This window comes from Manis javanica, chromosome 3 (assembly GCF_040802235.1).
Source record: "Manis javanica isolate MJ-LG chromosome 3, MJ_LKY, whole genome shotgun sequence".
Classification (NCBI taxonomy): Eukaryota; Metazoa; Chordata; class Mammalia; order Pholidota; family Manidae; genus Manis; species Manis javanica.
This window is the reverse complement of record NC_133158.1, coordinates 166,453,536-166,474,753: the sequence shown is the minus strand read 5'-3', so window position 1 is coordinate 166,474,753 and position 21,218 is coordinate 166,453,536. Positions and strand designations below refer to the sequence as shown.

Genomic DNA, 21,218 nt, shown 5'->3' with positions numbered 1-21,218 from the left:
GTAAAGGTGGTTTGTGTGAGGTAAATTGCGTCAACTTTTGCTTGTCTGGAAATTGTTTAATCCCTCCTTCATATTTAAATGATAAATGTGCTGGGTACAGTATTCTTGGTTCAAGGCCTTTCTGTTTCATTGCATTAAATATATCATGCCTTCTCTTCTGGCCTGTAAGGTTTCTATTGAGAAGTCTGATGATAGCCTGATGGGTTTTCCTTTGTAGGTGAACTTTTTACTCTAGCTGCTTTTAAAACTCTGTCCTTTTCCTTGATCTTTGCCATTTTAATTATTATGTGTCTTGGTGTTGTCCTCCTTGTGTCCCTTCTGTTGGGAGCTCTGTGGGCTTCTGTGGTCTGATCGACTATTTCCTCCCCCAGTTTGGGGAAGTTTTCAGCAATTATTTCTTCAAAGACACTTTATCCCTTTTTCTCTCTCTTCTGGTACCCCTATAATGTGGATATTGTTACATTTGGATTGCACACACAGTTCTCTTAATATTGTTTCATTCCTGGAGATCCTTTTATTTCTCTCTGCATCAGCTTCTCTGTGTTCCTCTTCTCTGATTTCAATTCATTAATAACCTCTGGCACCTCATCCAGTCCTCTTAAGTCCTTCCAGAGATTGTTTCATTTCTTTAATCTCCCTCTGGGCTTTATCCCTTAGCTCTTGTGTATTTCTCTGAAGATACATCAGCATGGTTATGACCTTTATTTTGAATTCTTTTTCAGGAAGATTTGTTAGATCTATCTCCCCAGATTCCTTCTCAGGGGACGATGTCTGGGTTAGTCTGGTTTGTATCAAATTCTTCTGCCTTTTCATGACGATAGAGGTAGTTTTGGGGAGCTGGTGCGTGTGTCGGCTGGGAGAACATCCCTTCTTGCTGGTTTGTGGCCTTCCTCTCCTGGGAGAACAACGACTGCTAGTGGCTTGTGCTGGGTGGCTGCGTGCAGATGGGGTCTCTGATTGTTGCCCGGCCACTATGGAGTAAGCTCTGCATTGCTGTGGGTCTGGCTGGCCTCAGGCTGCTGCTCCCAATGTGGTAGAGTCGCATCGGAGGGGAAACGGGCGGGAGGCTCTTTAATGCTGTGAGGGGCCTTCGAGCTGTGCTGCCACCCAAGGAGTTAGGGCGCCTAGAGTTCCCCAGGATTCCCACCTGCTGAGCTAAGTGTCCCGGGATTCTTCCGTCCAGCTGTGGAGTCCCTATCCCTTTAAGACTTTCAAAAAGCACTCACTTTTCTTTGTCCCTGGGGCGTTGGCTGCGGGGACCCACTTGCAGGTTTTACTGTCCTGTTTCCCTAGTATCCAGCACCCCACGCAGTGTGTGTCTGTGCTCTTGTGCAGATGGCTGGGGCTGGGTGTTCAGCAGTCCTTGGGTCCCTCTCCCTCCCTGCTCCAACTCTTCTCCTCTCGACGGGAGCTGGGGGGAGGGGTGCTCAGGTCCCGCCAGGCCAGGGCTTGTATCTTACCCCCTTCGTGAGGCACTGGGTTCCCCCAGGTGTAGATGTAGTCTAGCTGTTGTCCTTTGTCTTCCAGTCTCTCTTTTAGGAATAGTTGTATTTGTTGTATTTTCAAAAATATATATGGTTTTGGGAGGAGATTTCCACTGCCCTACTCACGCCGCCATCTTGGCTCCACCCCCCTCTTGATCTTTTTTTTGTCTTCCCTATTCTTTCTCTTCTCTTCTGGGACTCTATAAGTACATGAATCATAGACCATTTTTCCCATGTTTCATATGTCTCTTATGCTTTCCCCCTCTTTGTGCTTCTTTGTGGATATTTTCTACTGACTAATCTACCATTTCACTAGTTGTCTTTTCATCTGGCTGATCTGCTGTTAAGTACATCTTTGTTTTGGTTATTATGTAGCTTAATTCTAAATTTTTCATTTGATACATTTTATAGTTTCCAGTTTTTGCTGGGTTTTTCATTTTGTTTTCTAAAAAAATATTTTTGGCAGGTATTTTAACTTCTGTCAGCTAACTTCAACATCTGCATCTTCTGTAAATCTGCTTTTTGTCAGTTTTGAATTTTTTTTATTCAGGCTTGTTTTTTGTTGGTATTTGATCTTGTCTTCTGGCATGCTTTGTAATTTTTGATGGAATGCTGGACATTAAAAAAGGAGGAATTTTAGAGTTAATTTGAAGCCTTGGGTGATATGAAGCTTCAGGAAATGCTTTTGTCATGTGGTTAGGCTAAAGGCAGTTCATCTTAACACACTTAAGGATTCAGCTGATTCCAGGCTAGGTTTCAGTCTTTGGAAAGGCTGATCTATGTTGTTTACCCTTACTCCTTAGGCATAGTCTTTCAGAGGTTTCAACCGAAAGTCTTGGTGTTTACCAGGGCCACTCTATCTTGGTGCATTCTGGACTCCAATTTTGTATGCCCAGTACCTTGAGCCATAGAAACCTTTGATTAAGCATTTCAGCCTCTCAGGCCACTGCTGAAATTAGGAGTCCCTTTCAACAGGCTTCTTTGGATGTCCCACCAGCAACTTATTTAATGTTTCATTGGCCAGAACTTTAGCCAGTATCCCTGGCTTCCAAGGAGACTAGGAAATGTTTTGCTGAATTTATAACTGCCCTTTCCAAAAACAAAACTTGTTTTCCTTCAAGCCAAATCTATAAAATGACAAATGCAAATAAAACCAAATTTTGGGGTGAATGTAGTAAGGAAAACTAAATAATTTTTCTAAAATGTTCACAGATTTGTGTTCCTAACACTGAAAAGTAGCTTCAAGTAATTTAAAAGCTTTTTGTTCATTTTTCTTCACTAAAAAAGAAACCACATTGGTAGTATAAGTTTTAAAAACCTAGATGCCCAAAAAGAAAAAATCTGAAATTCTAATATAAATTTTAAAAACCTAGATTAGGTCCAAAAAGAAAAACTCTGAAATCTGACCAACCACGAGTAACTTCTATTAATGTTTTAGTAGATGGCCTTGTAGTAATTTTATATAGTATATTTTATTTTTACAAATTAACATAATGTTATGCACTCTGTTTTGTAACTTGTTTCTGTTACTATCATGCACATATGTTCATGTTAAAGATGCAGTGAGGGAGGATTCTATAGTTTAGAAATTAGAATTTTTGTAATTTAACTCATAGTAGTTTTTGATTTTCGTGCCTTGTGCCTACCTGTTCTGTCCCCACTCTTTTCTTGAGTCAGTACACAATTATGTTATTGTTGACTAATGCCAAGGGAACATTTGTTTAACTGCTACAGGGAGTAATTAACATATTAGCAGGCACTGACTCGATTATGATTCCTGGTAGAGTCCCATTAAATGTCTTTTTATTTCTAAGATTGACTTGATGTAGTGCTATGATTTTCAGTTGTGAATGAATACTATTATTATTTTTCCTGCTCTATTTTAACAGGGTTTATTGTTTTAGAAATAAAGTAGATCCTGGACATTTCCTGAAAAACATTTGTTAGTACCATCTTAATATGCAATGTCTGCCATAAATATATGGATGTTAAAAATAGTAAAACTGCTTTGGATGCAAATGCTGTTACAGTTGTCACTAACCAAGTGACACACACATGCTGACGTGACAGCAAACGTGATTCAAAATTCTAGTTGAGTAATAGGAAAAATTACTCCATGTGATCGACCTCTTCAAGGTCACACTTGAGTAGTAGAAGTTTTATGAATATTAAATGCAGGACTAATGAAAGACCTATTTTATAAATTATGTAAGATTTTATAAATACGTGTGCCTTGAATTTTAGTGGAAGATTTGCTTAATTTAGTTCTCATTCCCACTAGCCACTAAATTTACCACCATTGGTGACTGACTTCATTTCTTTAGAGCTTAGCTTTCTCATGGATACTTTTGTGTTGAGATCCATCAATGTTTATATCTCATCACTTACTCTCCATCTAACCCTGAGCATCTTGGTTAGTGGACCTCAGATTCCCTCTTGTGTAACAAATCTCCATAAAATAATGAGGCTCATTCAGGTTAGATTTCTGCAAAAGAATGTTTGAAAGGGGTTGTTCCGAAGAGGAACAGTGACTAAATGATGAAGTTTTCTACCTCTGATGAAATTACTTATGTCATCAGCCTGTAGATATCAAACCCCTGAAATCTCCACTTCGCACCATGGGAATTTGTCTTATCAGATGGGTGAAGGCAATCTAGCACTAATTCTTAACCAGTTCAGAATTGCTCATAACCAGTTTAGAATTGCTCATCACCAGTGGCAGGGAGCAAATTGATTATATTGTTCCTAAGCCTTTGTTTCTTGAGAAGTTGATAGTTTGCTTTAAACGTATGCTACAGAAGTTTTTAAAAACCCATTTATTAATGGCTGCTTAAAAAAGTACTCCTTTATTTTCAGTATCCCATTTTTTCATCAGTGGTCTTGGTTATATATTGTTATCTTTCGATTATTGTCTCCCCAGCTTGGTTGTGAGGTTGCTTCTTTCTTGTGAGCAATGGCTTCTTACCCTCTGTGGATTCTTACCCTCTCCTACAGAGCTTTGTAAAATATAGTAGATATTCCATAAGTCTTTATTATTTGAAAAAAGTGTTGACAAACTAGGTATTACCAGCTTTAACTTAAGTTTTATTGTTTTAGAATTGTATGATTTCTCTGTCTTTTAATGATACTGCCTCTGTCCTTATTGATGGTTTATCTTTTCTGGAAAAAACATTCTACATTTTATAATTTGCTTTTATCTCAAAACCTCCTGAAACATGAGTGTTAGCTTTCTTTTTAATCCATAATAATTGAGATACATAAGTAATTGTTGAACTGCATAAAATTCTTAGATGTGAATATCATCTTTGATATAAGCATTTGGCTGACTCCTGTCTTTCTGATTTTGATCTGTGTTTTTGGTTATTAGTTAGTTAACAAGTACTTAATGTAGAAAAAGCCACGTGCAAGGGATCACTAATATATATTTAGTGAATTATAAATATGGGTACCATTTGAAAAAAGTACATACCTTCAATATTTTGTCAGTAAAATCAACTCTTCAGTTTCTTTTTTGTTGTTGTTGTTATTCCAGGGAAAAGTTCACCTTGAATTAAAACTGAATGAACTGATTACAGAGAATGGAACTGTGTGCCAGCAGCTTGTTGTACAGTAAGCATATTTCTTTTACCAAAATCAGTAGAAATAATACCCATTTCACATTCTTTGAATCTTAAGCCACTCCTTATTCTAAATACTTAAAAGCTTTTTTCAGAAATGAAATTCTGGTATGCCATTCCTTTATTAAGTTGATTTCCATTTATTTTCATATTTGGGCCATTCAGGTTATAATAAATCATTCAACTAATATTTATTGAATGTGGGTTAAATGGTAGATGCAGCAGTAGGGTGTTATAGGATCACAGATAAACATGTCTTAACTACCATCCAGGAGGGAGTTAGAAAGGCTCCCTAGTGGAGGGCCTCTAGAGACTCTGATACCGTAGAGTGGAGAATTAGGGAGCTTAGAACTAAAGCTAAATGCCTACTTTGAAATTATCACTATTGACTCACCTACTTTGAATCCCTCTTTTGCCCTCGAGTCATTTTTTATCACCCAGACGCTAATCTAACTCTTCTGGAAATCTGCTTTTGACCCATTCTCTACCTTTTCCTTCTCATCCAGCAAACTACCTCTGAGTTATCAACAAACTAGTGTATATCTGACTTCTTCTGCATGTTTTCTCTATCTTTATCTTAACTGGTAATATAATATCCACTGAGACATTGTTTCCTCTTCTCATCCAGAGGTTATGTTTTCCACCATACTCAAAATAGCTTAGAGCTAGGTAGTAGGATAAATGTTACTCTCCTGTTGCTGTACCAGACCATAATTTATTCACCTGATTAGGAATACCTCAGCTCTTTTGAGACATTCTTTCTATCTCTAAATATATAAATATTTGTTTGTATATTTTCATATATATATATACAAATAAAATACTACATATAATATTACTTTGTTAATTTTTTCTGAACTCTTTTAAAGGTTGCATATATCATGACCCTGACTGTATCAGTGTGTATTTCCTAGGAATAAAAATACTATCTTAAATAACTGCACTACAATTATCAAATTTGGGAAAATTAACATTGTTGCAATAAAAGTATAATCTATTGTTATTATATTCCAATACTTTAATCTACAGTTACTAGATTTCACTTTTGTCAACTGTCCCGATACTGTCCTTTAAGACATTTTTTTTCTCTCCAAGAAAGGATCCAATCCAAGATCATATATTACATTTAATTGGCATGTCTCTTTAATGTCCTGTAATGGTTTTTAGCTTTTCTTTGCCTTTCATGGTGGAGAGATTTTTGAAAGACTACAGGCCAATTATTTTTTTGAATGTTCCTCAGTTTGGATTCACCTACTAAAAAAAATTCAAGGTGGGAATGTAAACTAGTTCAACCATGTTCCTCAAAAAACAAAAAACAGAAATATCATTTGTCCCAGGAATTCCACTCCTAGCAATTTTCCCTAAGAATGTAGGATCCCAGTTTCAAAAAGACATATGCACTCCTATGTTTATCGCAGCACTATTTACAATAACCAAGATATGGAAGCAGCCTGTGTCCATCAGTAGATGAATAGATAAAGATAAAGAAGAGGTGATACACATACACAATGAAATATTATTGAGCCAAAAGAAGAAAACAAATCCCACCATTTGCAACAACATGGATGGAGCTAGAGGTTATTATGCTCAGTGAAATAAGTCGGATGGAGAAAGACAAGTACCAAATGATTTCACTAATCTGTGGGGTATAAGAACAAAGCAAAAACTGAAGGAACAAAACAGCAGCAGACTCACAGAACCCAAGAATGGACTAACAGCTACCAAAGAGAAGGGGACTGGGGAGGGTGGGTGGGAAGGAAGGGAGAAGGGAGAAAGGGCATTATGATTAGCACACATAACGTTGGGGGTGGGGGCATGGGGAAGGCAGTATAGCACAGAGAAGACTCATGACTCTAGCATCTTACTATGCTGATGGAAAATGACTAATGGGGTATGTGGTGGGCACTTGATTATATGGGGGTGATCTAGTAACCACAGTGTTGCCCATGTGATTTTATGTTAATGATACCAAAATAATAATAAACAAACAAGTAAAAACAATTCAAGGTTTGTTAGCAGTTTCCCTCTTGAACTGAGAGCAAACAGTACAAGTATTTGGGTTGGTCCTCTATCCACTATTCCCTTCCCTACCTAGTTTGGTTATGTTCCGCATTTGAAATACAGTGACTTGGGTTGGTTTAGATTGCTTGTATTCAGTTTAATTTTGTTTTCCCCCATCCTTCCTGGCTGGCTTTTATTTTTTTAGTATGTAGACTATGACTGTGACTTCGGAAGTCAAAACTATATCAAAAGGCATTACTCAGAGATGTGTTCAGTCCCTGCTCCCTATACCCAGATCTGGGCAACCGTGATCTGATTTCAGTCCCTATAGCTTTGCCGTTTAGAAATTATCATATGAACAGATTCATATAATATGTAGTATTTTGTGTCTGGCTTCTTTTACTCAGCATAATGCTTTTGAGAATCACCCACATTGTTAAATATATCAATAGTTCACCCTCTTTAGGCATTATTTCATTTATTTCCTGTTATGACTGTCTTTTATGTTTGGAGAATTTTCCTCCTACCATTCTTTTAGTCTACTAGTGACACGTTTTAGTTTTCCTTCATCTGAAAATGTCAGGGTTTTTTCCTTCATTCCAGAAGGATATTGTACAGGATACAGAATTCTTGGTTGACAGTTCTGTTTTTCAGCCCATGAAAAATGGCCCACTTCCTTCTGACTTCCATAGTTTTTGATGAGAAAGTCACTTCATTCTTGTTTTCTTTTCTTTCTGTACAGGTAATGTGCTAGTTTGTCTGGCTGCTTTTAACATTTTTTCCTTTGTCTTTAGTTTTCTGTGTGCTTTAGTTTGTGATGTATTTTGGCATAGATTTCTTGGTTTATGTTGCTGGGTGGTTACTCAGATTCCTTAACATGTATGTTTAAGTCTTGCCAGTTTGGGAAATTTTCAGTCATTTTTTTCCCTCTAATACTGACTTGCTCTGGCATCTTTCTCTTATGTTGAGACTCCAGTGGCAATGTGAGATCCTCTTTTATAGCCCCACAGGTCTTTCCTTTTCATCTAATTTCCCACTGTTCGTATTGGGTAATTTCTGTTGCTCTGTCTTTAAGCTCATTGATTCTTTCCTCTTCTATCCTCTGTCCTGTTGAGCTCATCTATTGAGTTTTTTATTGTGGTATCTTTAAGTACTAAAATTTCCACTTGCTTTTTCTTTAATTAAAGTGTATTTGGTGTACAATATTATATTGATCCCAGGTATACAGTGCAGTGATTCAGTAGTTGCACACATTATTAAATCCTCACTCCAATAGTGCAGTTGCTGTCTGTCAACATACAAAGATATTACAGAACCATTGACTATATTCTCCATGCTGCATTTCCATCCCTGTGACCAACTTATATTATGATAGAAATTTTATGCAGCTTTATCCCCCTCATCTACCCTACTCATTCACCCTACCCCTCCCCGATGGTAACCACCACTCACTTCTCAGTCTGTGAGCCTACTGCCATTTTGTTCATTTTGTTTAGTTTTGATTTTAGATTACACAAATAACTGAAATCATGGTATTTGTCTTTCTCCACCTGGCTTGTTTCACTTAGCATGATACCATCTAGGTCCATCTGTGCTGTCGCAAATGGCAGGATTTCTTTCTTTTTATGGCTGAATAATATTCCATCTTGTGTATGTGCCACATTTTTATCCAACTTTGGTTCCTTCTGTATCTTGGCTGTTGTAGGTAATGAGGCAATAAACATAGGGGTGCATAAATATCTTTTTGGATCAGAGATTTTGTTTTCTTTTGATAAACTGTTAGAGTGTAGTTAGTTGGTCATAATGGTATTTCTATTTTTAATTTTTTGAGGAACCTTCATACTGCTTTCCACAGTGGCTCCACCAATTTACATTCCCACCAACAGTGTAGTTCCCATTTCTCCACATCCTTGCCAGCACTTGTTATTTCTTGTCTTTTGGATAGTGGCCAGTCTAACTGGTGTGAGGTGATATCTCATTGTGGTTTGATTTCCATTTCCCTAATGATTAACAGTGAGGAAGACCTTTTCATGTGCCTATTGGTCATTTGTATTTCTTTGGAAAAGTGTCTGTTCAGGTCCTTTGCCTGTTTTCTAATTGGATAATTTGATTTTTTGGTGTTGAATCATATGACTTTATATATTTTGGATGTTATCCTCTTACGAGATAAATCATTTATGAAAATATTTTCCCATAATCTAGGTTGGTTGCCTTTTTGTTTTGTTGATTGTGTCCTTTGCTGTACAGAAGCTTTTTAGTTTGATGTAGTTCATTTTTGCTTTTGTTTCCCTTGCTCTGGGAGACATATCCAGAAAAAAAAATTGTGATTCTTATGTTCAAGAGATTTTTGGCTGTGTTTTCTTCTAGGAGTTTTTTTTGTTGTTGTTATATCATTAATCTACAATTACATGAAGAACATTATGTTTATTAGGCTCTCCCCTACCCCAAGACTTCCCCACAAATCCCGTTACAGTCACTGTCCACCAGCATAGTAAGATGTTGTAGAATCAGTATTTGTCTTCTCTGTGTTGCACAGCCCTCCCCTGTCCCCCACACCCCACATTATACATGCTAATCATAATAGCCCCTTTCTTTTTCCCCGCCCTTATCCCTCCCTACCCTCCCATTCTCCCCAGTCTCTTTCCCTTTGGTAACTGTTAGTTCATTCGTGGGTTCTGTGATTCTGCTGCTAATTTTTCCTTCAGTTTTTCCTTTGTTCTTATACTCCACAGATGAGTGAAATCATTTGGTATTTGTCTTTCTCCGCTTGGCTTATTTCACTGAGCATAATACCCTCTAGCTCGATCCATGTTGTTGCAAATTGTAGGATTTGTTTTCTTCTTACGGCTGAATAATATTCCATGTGTATATGTACCACATCTTCTTTATCCATTCATCTACTGATGGACACTTAGGTTGCTCCCATTTCTTGGCTATTGTAAATAGTGCTGCGATAAACATAGGGGTGCATCTAACTTTTTCAAACTGGAGTGCTGCATCCTTAGGGTAAATTCCTAGAAGTGGAATTCATGGGTCAAATGGTAAGTCTATTTTGAGCATTTTGAGGAACCTCCATACTGCTTTCCACAATGGTTGAACTAATTTACATTCCCACCAGCAGTGTAGGAGGGTTCCCCTTTCTCCACAGCCTCGCCAACATTTGTTGTTGTTTGTCTTTTGGATGGCAGCTATCCTTACTGGTGTGAGGTGATATCTCATTGTGGTTTTAATTTGCATTTCTTGATGACAAGTGATGTGGAGCATCTTTTCATGTGTCTGTTGGCCATCTGAATTTCTTCTTTGGAGAACTGTCTGTTCAGCTCCTCTGCCCATTTTTTAATTGGATTATTTGCTTTTTGTTTGTTGAGGTATATGAGCTCTTTATATATTTTGGATGTCAAGCCTTTATTGTGTCTGTCATTTACGAATATATTCTCCCATACTGTAGGGTACCGTTTTGTTCCATTGACGGTGTCCTATGCTGTACAGAAGTTTTTCAGCTTGATATAGTCCCACTTGTTAGTTTTTGCTTTTGTTTTCCTTTCCACGGGATATATGTTCATGAAGAAGTTGCTGATGTTTATGTCCAAGAGACTTTTGCCAATGTTTTTTTCTAAGAGATTTATGGTTTCATGACTTACATTCAGGTCTTTGATCCATTTTGAATTTACTTCTGTGTATGGGGTTAGACAGTGATCCAGTTTCATTCTTATACATGTAGCTGTCCAGGTTTGCCAGCACCATCTGTTGAAGAGGGTGTCTTTTCCCCATTGTATGTCCATGGCTCCTTTATCATATATTAATTGACCGTATATGTTTGGGTTAATGTCTGGAGTCTCTAACTGTTCCACTGGTTTGTGGCTCTGTTCTTGTGCCAGTACCAAATTGTCTTGATGACTATGGCTTTGTAGTAGAGCTTGAAGTTGGGGAGTGAGATCTACCCCACTTTATTCTTTCTCAGGATTGCTTTGGCTATTCGGAGTCTTTGTTGTTTCCATATGAATTTTTGAACTATTTGTTTCAGTTCGTTTAAGAATGTTGTTGGTAATTTGATAGGGATTGCATCAAATCTGTTTATAGCTTTGGGCAGGATGGCCATTTTGACGATATTAATTCTTCCTAGCCACGAGAATGGGATGAGTTTCCATTTGTTAGTGTCCTCTTTAATTTCTTTTAAGAGTGTCTTATAGTTTTCAGGGTATAGGTCTTTCACTTCCTTGGTTAAGTTTATTCCTAGGTATTTTATTCTTTTTGATGCCATTGTGAATGGAATTGTTTTCCTGATTTCTCTTTCTATTGGTTCATTGTTAGTGTATAGGAAAACTACAGATTTCTGTGTGTTAATTTTGTACCCTGCCACTTTGCTGTATTCCGATATCAGTTCTAGTAGTTTTGGAGTGGAGTCTTTAGGGTTTTTTACATACAATATCATGTCATCTGCAAATAGTGACAGTTTAACTTCTTCTTTACCAATCTGGATTCCTTGCATTTCTTTGTTTTGGCTAATTGCTGTGGCTAGGACCTCCAGTACTATATAAAATAACAGTGGGGAAAGTGGGCATCCCTGTCTTGTACCCGATCTCAGAGGAAAAACTTTCAGCTTCACACTGTTCAGTATGATGTTGGCTGTGAGTTTATCATATATGATCTTTATTATTTTGGGGTACTTGCCCTCTATACCCATTTTGTTGAGAGTTTTTATCATGAATGGATGTTGAATTTTGTCAGATGCTTTTTCAGCATCTATGGAGATGATCATGTGGTTTTTGTCCTTCTTTTTGTTGATGTGGTAGATGATGTTTATGGATTTTGTAATGTTGTACCATCCTTGCATCCCTGAGATGAATCCCACTTGGTCATGGTGTATGATCCTCTAGACATATTTTTGAATTTGGTTTGCTAATATTTTGTTGAGTATTTTTGTGTCTACGTTCATCAGGGATATTGGTCTGTAGTTTTCTTTTTTGGTGGCATCTTGGCCTGGTTTTGGTATTAGAGTGATGTTGGCTTCATAGAATGAGTTTGGGAGTATTCCCTCCTCTTCTATCTTTTGGAAAACTTTAAGGAGAATGGGTATTATGTCTTCTCTGTATGTCTCATAAAATTTCGAGTAAGTCCATCTGGCCTGGTTTTTTTTTGTCTTGGGTAATTTTTTGATTACCGCTTCAATTTCTTTGCTGGTAATTGGTTTGTTTAGATTTTGTGTTTCTTCCTTTGTCAGTCTTGGAAGGTTGTATTTTTCTAGGAAGTTGTCCATTTCTTCTAGGTTTTCCAGCTTCTTAGCATATAGGTTTTCATAGTAGTCTCTAATAATTCTTTGTATTTCTGTTGGGTCCGTCCGTGATGTTTCCTTTCTCATTTCTGATTCTGTTGATGTGTGTTGATTCTCTTTTTCTCTTACTATGTCTCGCTAGAGGCTTATCTATTTTGTTTATTTTCTCAAAGAATCAGCTCTTGGTTTCATTGATTTTTTTCTATTGGTGTTTGTCTTCTCAGTTTTGTGTATTTCTTCTCTGATCTTTATTATGTCATTCCTTCTGCTGATGTAAGGCCTCATTTGTTATTCTTTTTCCAATTGTGGCGTTAGACTATTCATTTGGGTGTGTTCTTCCTTCTTTAGGTATGCCTGGATTGCTATATACTTTCCTCTTAAGACTGCTTTCTCTGTGTCCCACAGAAGTTGGGGCTTTGTGTTGTTGTCATTTATTTCCATATATTGCTGGATCTCCATTTTAATTTGGTCGTTGATCCATTGACTATTTAGAAGTGTGTTGTTAAGCCTCCATGTGTTTGTGAGCCTTTTTGCTTTCTGTACAATTAATTTCTTGTCTTATACGTTTGTGGTCTGAAAAGTTGGTTGGTAGAATTTCAATCTTTTTGAATTTACTGAGGCTCTTTTTGTGGCCTAATATGTGGTCTATTCTGGAGAATGTTCCACATGCACTTGAGAAGAATGTGTATTCTGTTGCTTTTGGGTGTAGAGTTCTATAGATGTCTATTAGGTCCATCTGTTCTAGTGTGTTTTTCAGTGCCTCTGTGTCCTTATTTATTTTCTGTCTGGTGGCTATGTCCTTTGGAGTGAATGGTGTGTTGAAGTCTCCTAAAATGAATGCGTTGCGTTCTATTTCCTCCTTTAATTCTGTTAGTATTAGTTTCACATATGCTGGTGCTCCTGTGTTGGGTGCATATATATTTATAATGGTTATATCCCTTTATTTGACTGAGCCCTTTAGTATTATGTAATGTCCTTCTTTATCTCTTGTTACTTTCTTTGTTTTGAAGTCTGTTTTGTCTGATACTAGACTGCAACACCTGCTTTTTTCTCCCTATTGTTTGCATGAAATATCTTTTTCCATCCCTTTACTTTTAGTCTGTGCATTTCTTTGGGTTTGAGGTGAGTCTCTTGTAAGCAGCATATAGATGGGTCATTTTTTTATCCATTCAGTGACTCTATGTCTTTTGATCGGTGCATTCAGTCCATTGACATTTAGGGTAATTATTGATAGGTATGTACTTTTTGCCATTTCAGACTTTAGATTCGTGGCTACCAAAGGTTCCAGGTTACTTTCCTTACTATCTAAGAGTCTTACTTAACTCACTTAGTATGCTGTTACAAACACAATCTAAAGGTTCTTTTCTATTTCTCCTCCTTTTTCTTCCTCCTTCATTCTTTATATATTAGGTATCAAATTCTCTACTTTTTGTCTATCCCTTGATTGACTTTGGGGATAGTCAATTTAATTTTGCATTTGTCTCGCAATCAGCTTCTCCACCCTCCCTACCATGATTTTACTTTCTCTGGTGACAGCTATCCAACCCTCGGAACACTTCCATCTATAGCACTCCCTCCAAAATAGTCTGCAGAGATGGTTTGTGGGAGGTAAACTCTCTCAGCTTTTGCTTATCTGGAAATTGTTTAATCCCTCCTTCAAATTTAAATGATCATCTTGCCAGATAAAGTAATCTTGGTTCCAGGCCCTTCTGCTTCATGGCATTAAATACATCATGCCACTCCCTTCTGGCCTGTAAGGTTTCTGCTGAGAAGTCTGATGTTAGCCTGATTGGCTTTCCTTTGTATGTGATGTTATTTCTGCCTCTGGGTGCTTTTAAAAGTCTGTCCTTATCCTTGATCTTTCCCATTTTAATTACTATGTGTTTTGGTGTTGTCTTCCTTGGGTCCCTTGTGTTGGGAGATCTGTGCATCTCCATGGCCTGAGAGACTGTCTCCTTCCCCAGATTGGGGAAGTTTTCAGCAACTACCTCCTCAAAGACACTTTCTATCCCTTTCTCTCTCTCTTCTTCTGGTATCCCTATAATGCGAATATTGTTCCACTTGGATTGGTCACACAGTTCTCTCAATATTCTTTCATTTTTTAGAGATCCTTTTTTCTCTGTGCCTCAGCTTCTTTGATTTCTTCTTGTCTAGTTTCTATTTCATTTATTGTCTCCTCCACTGTATGTGACCTGCTTCTAATACCCTCCATCATGCTCTTCAACGATTGGATCTCCGACCTGAATTCATTAGTTACTTCTTGGATGTCTTTCCATACCTCCATTAGAATGTTGATGATTTTTATTTTGAACTCCCATTTCAGGAAGAGTCATGAGGTCCATATCATTTAAATCTTTCTCGGGAGTTGTATTAATAATTTTACTCTGTACAAGTTTCCGTTGGTGCTTCATGTTTGTGTATGGTGTTTCATGTAGAGCACCCTCTAGTGTCCAGAAGCTGTAGTCTCTGGACCTGCTCAGCCCCTGAAGCAATGTGGAGGGTCGCAGGGGAGCATGCCTTGGGGGAGGAAAGAGCTGTTCCCCACCTCCCGGCTGCTGTGCCTGTCTCCACTGCCTGAGCCAGTGGACTGGTCACACAGGTATGTTTTTGTCCCAGAGCAGCCGGATATGGATCCCTGCTTTCTACAAGGAGCCGGAATCCCAGTCTCCCCAGGAACTCTGCCTGTATTAACTTTCCAACCCGGTTGTCATGCAAGTGTCATGAAAGCACCATGAAATGTAGGTTTGTGCTCCCAGAGCAGATCTCTGGAGCTAGGTATTCAGCATTCCCAAGCCTTCCAACTCCCTCCTCCCTGATCAGTTTCTCTTCCTCCTGCCAGTGAGCTGGGGTGGGGGAAGGGCTTGGGTCCGGTGGAGCCACAGCCACAGGTCTGGTACATTACCCCATTTGGTGAGGTCTGCTCTTTTCTCCTGGTGTATGCAGCCTGGCGCCGTCCTCTTTCCTGTTGCTCTCTCAGGATTAGTTGCGCCAAGTAAATTTTCTAATTTTACCAGTTTTAGGAGGAAGCCTCTGTCTCTCCTCTCACGCCACCATCTTTAATCATCTGTAATTCTCTTCTAAGAGTTTTATGGTTCCATTAGCTTCTTTCTTGTATCTTTTATTTCTTTGTAAGACTTTTTTTATTGCTAAAGTTTTGTTAGTAATTGCTTATGGAATTATTTTTATAATGGCTACTTTCACACCCTTGTCAGATAATTGCAACACCCATGTTATCTCAGTGTTGGTGTCTGGTTGTTGTCTTTCTTATTTAAGTTGAAGATTGTCTAGTTTTTTGGTATGGTGAGTGGTTTCCATTTCTTCCCAGACATTTTGGGTATTATGTCATGAAACTCTGGATTTAAACCTATTTTAGCCAGACTCCTGTGATACTCTGATGGTAGGCAAAGAGTGTTATCTATTCATTACAGTCAAGTGGAGGTAGAAATCCAGGTTCCTGCTCAACCTCTTTTGGTACAGGAAGAATTATACTGGGGGAAGAGTGAGAGGAGTTTCTGCTGTTGCTGGACGGGAGTGGTCTTCCCAGCTCCCCTTAGTCTTCTCCCATGACCACTCTAGCTGGTTGAAGGAATACCTCATTGCAGCTTCATGTGGCCTCCACTGATACCATACTTGGAAGGAGTTAGTTACCCCTGGAAGGCACTGAAATTCTTGCCTTCCCACTCAGCCTTCTCTTACACCACCCTGGCATGGAGGGGAAGGAATGCCTTATTGCTTTCAGGGGGGATGGAAATCCAGGCTCCCCATGTGGTCTCTACTGACACCATGGAGGGAAGGGGCTCATAGGCTGTCAAAAATGAATGTCTCTCCCCTTACTCGGTGGCCTTTGTTGATGGTAATGAAGGTGGAGCCAGTGTTTTTCATGGTGTTTAATTCGGATAGGTAGTTACTGTCTAAAAATAGTTTCTGTCTTGCTAAGCTACCCAGTTCCTGGTCCTTTGGCTATAGAGAGTTGGCTTTTTCTTAGGGCATTTTTTTGTTTATACCCATTGGTGTTTTCAGGGTGGTAGCTTCTCTAGTACTGAGTGTGAGATATAAAAAGTATGAAGAACGCCTAAGAAATTCACTGCCATGTCTTTCCTTGAGTCCCAAGATCTCTGATTGGCGTGCCTTTTTCTCTTCCCCCTTCAGAGTTTTCTTACTTTTGTTTTATGTCTGATGTACAAGATTTTTAGCTATACTTAGTGAAAGGAATAGAGAAACATGGATCTACTCATTCTTGTCCTAGAGCTAGAATTCAGAATCATTTCTTCTTCTCCATGAGTAGATGAATATCGATGGATATTAGAACTGTTTCCAGTTTGAGGCTCTTACAGAAAAGCTGCTGTAAATGTTCACAAACAGGTTTTGAGTTGACATATGCTAGTCTGTATACTTTCCTTCCTTCTGTTCTTTTTCACCTAAGCCTTCATGTCCATACTTACTGACTTGGAGCAAGAACTCTCTAGTGGTAGCTTTATCTAATCTATTGTTTATTTCTCAACTTTAGAGATATTTTGAATTTGTGGTAGTCTCTGTTTTTCAGTAATGCTGAAGGCATGATTTCACATGCTCCTTTTCTTTGTACTCCTTGCTCCTTAGATTTCTGGAGGGTAGTTGTGGAAAGGTTCATATCCTAGTACTTATTCTCTGGACCTGGAAGCTCCCTCCGGCAGCATTTCCTAAAATTCAGTAAGACTTCCATCCACTGGATCTTTACTACATTCTTACCTGCTCCTGTTTTCACTCCCCTCTAGTTATTTTTCCTTGATCTGTAACTATAAGTGTTTTGCAGGTTCCCTAAACTCTCCTGCTCTTCTCTTCACCCCTCTTATTTATCTGGAGAATCCTAAAATGGATGAACTTAATCCTTTGTCTGCATTCAACCTGTATCTTTTTGTTGCTGTCGAAAACCACATAGACTGGTTTTACTTTAAATTTGTGATCACAAACCTTATACTGGGTACTTATCACTGCCTTGGAGTTTTATTGTGCTTTAACAAACCTGTGAGATTCTCCATCAGTATAAACTAAATTCGTCAAATCTTCCTGAATCCAAATCTCCAAACCTGTCTTGGCAGCTGTCTTTTTTGTCCTTACAGTTTGAAGGCATGCCCCTTCTCTTTTTGGGGATTCTTCGGTCTGAACTCTGGATTCTGTCTGTCTTCCTATTTAGATGCTTTGTTCCTTCACTTATCCCTTCTTCTCTTTCATCGGCTTTACCCTCTCTTTTAGGTTCTCATCTACATGCAAACATGTGCTAGGATCTCCCATCCTAAAAGATATGTCTCCCCAGGCCTCATCTCCACCCCCTCCTCCAGCTACCATCCCTATTCCTCTGCTCTGCTTTGAAGGCAGACTTCTCAAAGTAAAATTTTCTAATAGATACAGGGGTGTGTTTGTGTGTGTGTGTGACATTAGCTCTGTTCATGAGAAGATGTAGAAGCAATATCATCCCAATACCAATTAACATATTAAGTACCCATATCTTTGTTTCTTAATACCATTCTCTAGTTATCATTGTCCAGTAGACTTTCTGTGATGATGGAAATGTTTCTAAACTATCCAAAAATACAGTAGCCACTAGCCATGCATGGCTGTTGAAAACTAGAAGTATGGTTAGTGCAACTAAAATGGATTTTTAATTTTGTCCAATTTTAATAAGTTGAAACTTAAATAGTCACATGTGACTAATGACTACTGTATTAGAACTGCTCCAGTAGAAAGAACCTGGACTTCTTTTTAGCAGTGGCTGATTTCAGGGTTTGTGCAGGGAAAACGTAGGATAAGCTCAGACTGTGGAACCAGAAAGTAAGAAAGTGCTCAAAAAATAATGAAAGCATGCAGAAAGGACCTTAAAGCCAAGTTGAAGGAGTTTTAACTAACCAAATCTAGGACAAATTGAGCATTAAATAATGATAATGATGAATTAAAATCCAGAAGATAAATATCCATAAGCCAATGATGATATATATAAGCAATTAACTGTATGGGGAAGAAGGGAATGCTTTTCTTTGTAGTAGAAGGTAATTAATTAATGTAGGAAAAATGATGGAAATAGAAAATCACCATTGGCAAACACTACAATAATAACACAGGGACAGATAATCTATAGATGCTTAGTCAGTGGGCATAAATATGATGGCAAACAGCATAATTTGCACAATCTAAAATAATTTCCCCACAAGATGTTTGAAAGATACCACCTTCACTGAGTGATGAAAGTTCACATCACTGTAACAAGACAGCCAGTACCTCTTGGTCTGATGCATTGAGAAGGACACCAACATGCATAACCTTAATCTAATCATGAACAAATATAAGACAAATTCAAATTAAGAAATATTATGTTCAAGAATTGGCTAGTACTGACAAAATCATGGGGCAAAGAAGGAAAGGTAAGGAACTGTTTCAGTCAGTTCTGACAGGTCATGTAAGACGTCATGACAGGTAAATGTAACTGCATCCTGGGCCAGAAACAGGACACTAGTGAAATTTGAGTAAGGTCTATGAATTAGTTAATATTATTATTAACTAACATTGTACCAGTGTTAGTTTTCTGTTTCTGTAATTCTATTCTGGTTACACAAAATCGTAACATTGGGTGATGGGGATATAAGAACTCTGTATATTATTTAAATATATAGAGTTTGAAAGTCAGAAATCACTTTAAAATAAAAGTTTTAAAAAAGTTTTCTACACCTTATAGATTCAACACAAGGTCATTTTTCTGAGCTCCAGACTTTCATGTTCACCTGCCCTTTTTGGCAGCTCTACTTTGCTGTCTCACACTATCACAAATTTAAGATTAAACACTGAGGTATCAGTTCTCATCTGTATAGCTGCTCCTCACAGCCTTATTAAATGGTATCTCTATCCACCTAATTGCTCAAACTGGAAATCTGGGAGTCATTTTAAATCTTTTATTCTGTCTCTCCCCCATGTGGGATCCATTTCTTACTGATTCTATAAAATATTTCTTGATGTTTAATGCTATCTACTAACATCATCTTTTTTCAAACTATCAACCATTTCTTACCTTGACTATTTCCATAGTTTCTTAGCTGGTCTTCTATTCTTTACAGTAGCATAGAGCAATCTTTTAAAACATAAATTGCATCATGTCATTTTCCTGCTCAAACATTTAGTAATTGCCCATTTCATTTAATGTAAAATTCAAGCCCCTTATCTTGGCCAACAAGATTCAGGATGTTCTGACCCTGCCTGCCTCTTTCATTTCATCTCGTGGCATGCTTCCTCTTGTTCACATTCTGGCTGGCCTTGTCTCAGTTCCTCAGATGTGACATACCCTTTCAGTTCAGGGATCAACATCTGCTGTTCCTTTTGCCTGGAATCACTTACACCTATTCTTCCAGCTGTTTCCTTCTCATTCTTCAAGTTTCAGCTGAAATGTCACTAATTTTAAAATAGGGCACCCTATTCTTTCTCCTTTATAACACTTACCACTATTTGTAATTATTATTTTTTATTTATTGCTTGTCATCTTTTCCTTCAGGTAGACTCTAAGTCCATGAGGTCAGGAACCATGTTTTTCTTAATCACTTCATTACCTTAATCACATTCATTGCCAGGCACTTAATAGTCACAAAGTCTTTGAAATAATTAAATGAAGAAAATAGTAATAGCATTTGGCTTCTTAAAGGATGAGTATGAAGTGGCTAGTCTAGAAAAAGTCATATATTTTCCCAGAAGAAAAGAGTAATATAGACAAAGTACGGAAGCAAGAAACATGATGAGTGTATGTGTATATAATTAAAAGCAGTTTGAGGCTACCTAGTATATGCAGCTTGAGTCAAAGGTTGGTAATAAACTGGTGAAATAGGCATAGGCTATATCTTGGAGGCTCTTAATGTATCATATAAACCCATGAAACTGGAATATTTTAGACAATAGAGTAATATGGACAAATTTGCATTTTAGATCAGAGTTGACAGCACTTAAGTACAGAAACTGAGAGGTGAATGTGAGTGAATGGTATTAGGGTCACCCAAGTGTAATGATGGATTCTCCATCAGGTATGTAGAAAAGTAGTAGATGTGAGAAAAGAGGGTGGATGAGGAAATATTTAAAGAGTGGAATCACCAAAATTTACTGATTGATTAGATATTGAAAGTGAGGAAGGTGAAGAAATTTAAGTGTGGCTCCTAAATTCCCAGATTGCCTTACTACTAGGTGGAGGTGTTTACGACAGAAAGAAAATACTAGAGGAGGAGCTGCTTTAATAAGAGATGATCATGAGTTGAGTCATAACTGTGCTTGAATACGTAGGTAAAGATTTTCATCAAGCTTTTTGGATATAAAAATATTAAACTGTGGTGAGATCTCATATAGAAATGTAAAGTTGATGGTTGTAGCCATAAGAATAGATGTGATAGAAGAAATAGGCTTAGAGGGAGGTTATATAGTGTAAGAAGAGCAGTTGACTGACAACAGATCCAGCAGGAGGTGGAAATGCATGGTGAAGAAAACATGAAGGAGACAGATAGGTGATAAGAGAAAATTAGGAGAGTCAGGGCCAAGGAAACCAAGAGAGAAGAAGGTTTCAAGGAGAGAGTGATTCAGAAGTATTGTATGCAGCCAAGAAGTCCAGTAAGAAGAGCCCTGAAAAATTTGGATAGCCTTTGACACTTAGGGGGTCTTAATGAGAAGAGTTACATAGAATGACGAATGTAGAAATAACTAGATGTCAGTAGGGTGAGGAGTAAATAGGAGGTAGAGAAATTGGAGACATACAGAAAAATTAGATAGGTACAGAATGACATGAGGTCCAGGCAATGATTTTTATCTTAGAGGAAGAAACAGGCTAAGGGAAAGAACCTCAGGAGA

At 37.9% G+C, this 21,218-nt stretch overlaps 1 protein-coding gene across 2 annotated transcripts in view; it reads left to right on the top strand.

Annotated features, from left to right (window-relative positions):
- Window positions 1–21,218, top strand: part of RASA2 (RAS p21 protein activator 2) — a 174,966-nt gene that overhangs the window by 62,975 nt on the left and 90,773 nt on the right. For both annotated transcript variants that reach the window (XM_037022944.2, XM_037022943.2), the window contains exon 5: window positions 5,017–5,093. In XM_037022944.2, coding sequence (XP_036878839.2) covers window positions 5,017–5,093 — 77 coding nt within the window. The remainder of the gene's footprint in view (window positions 1–5,016; window positions 5,094–21,218) is intronic.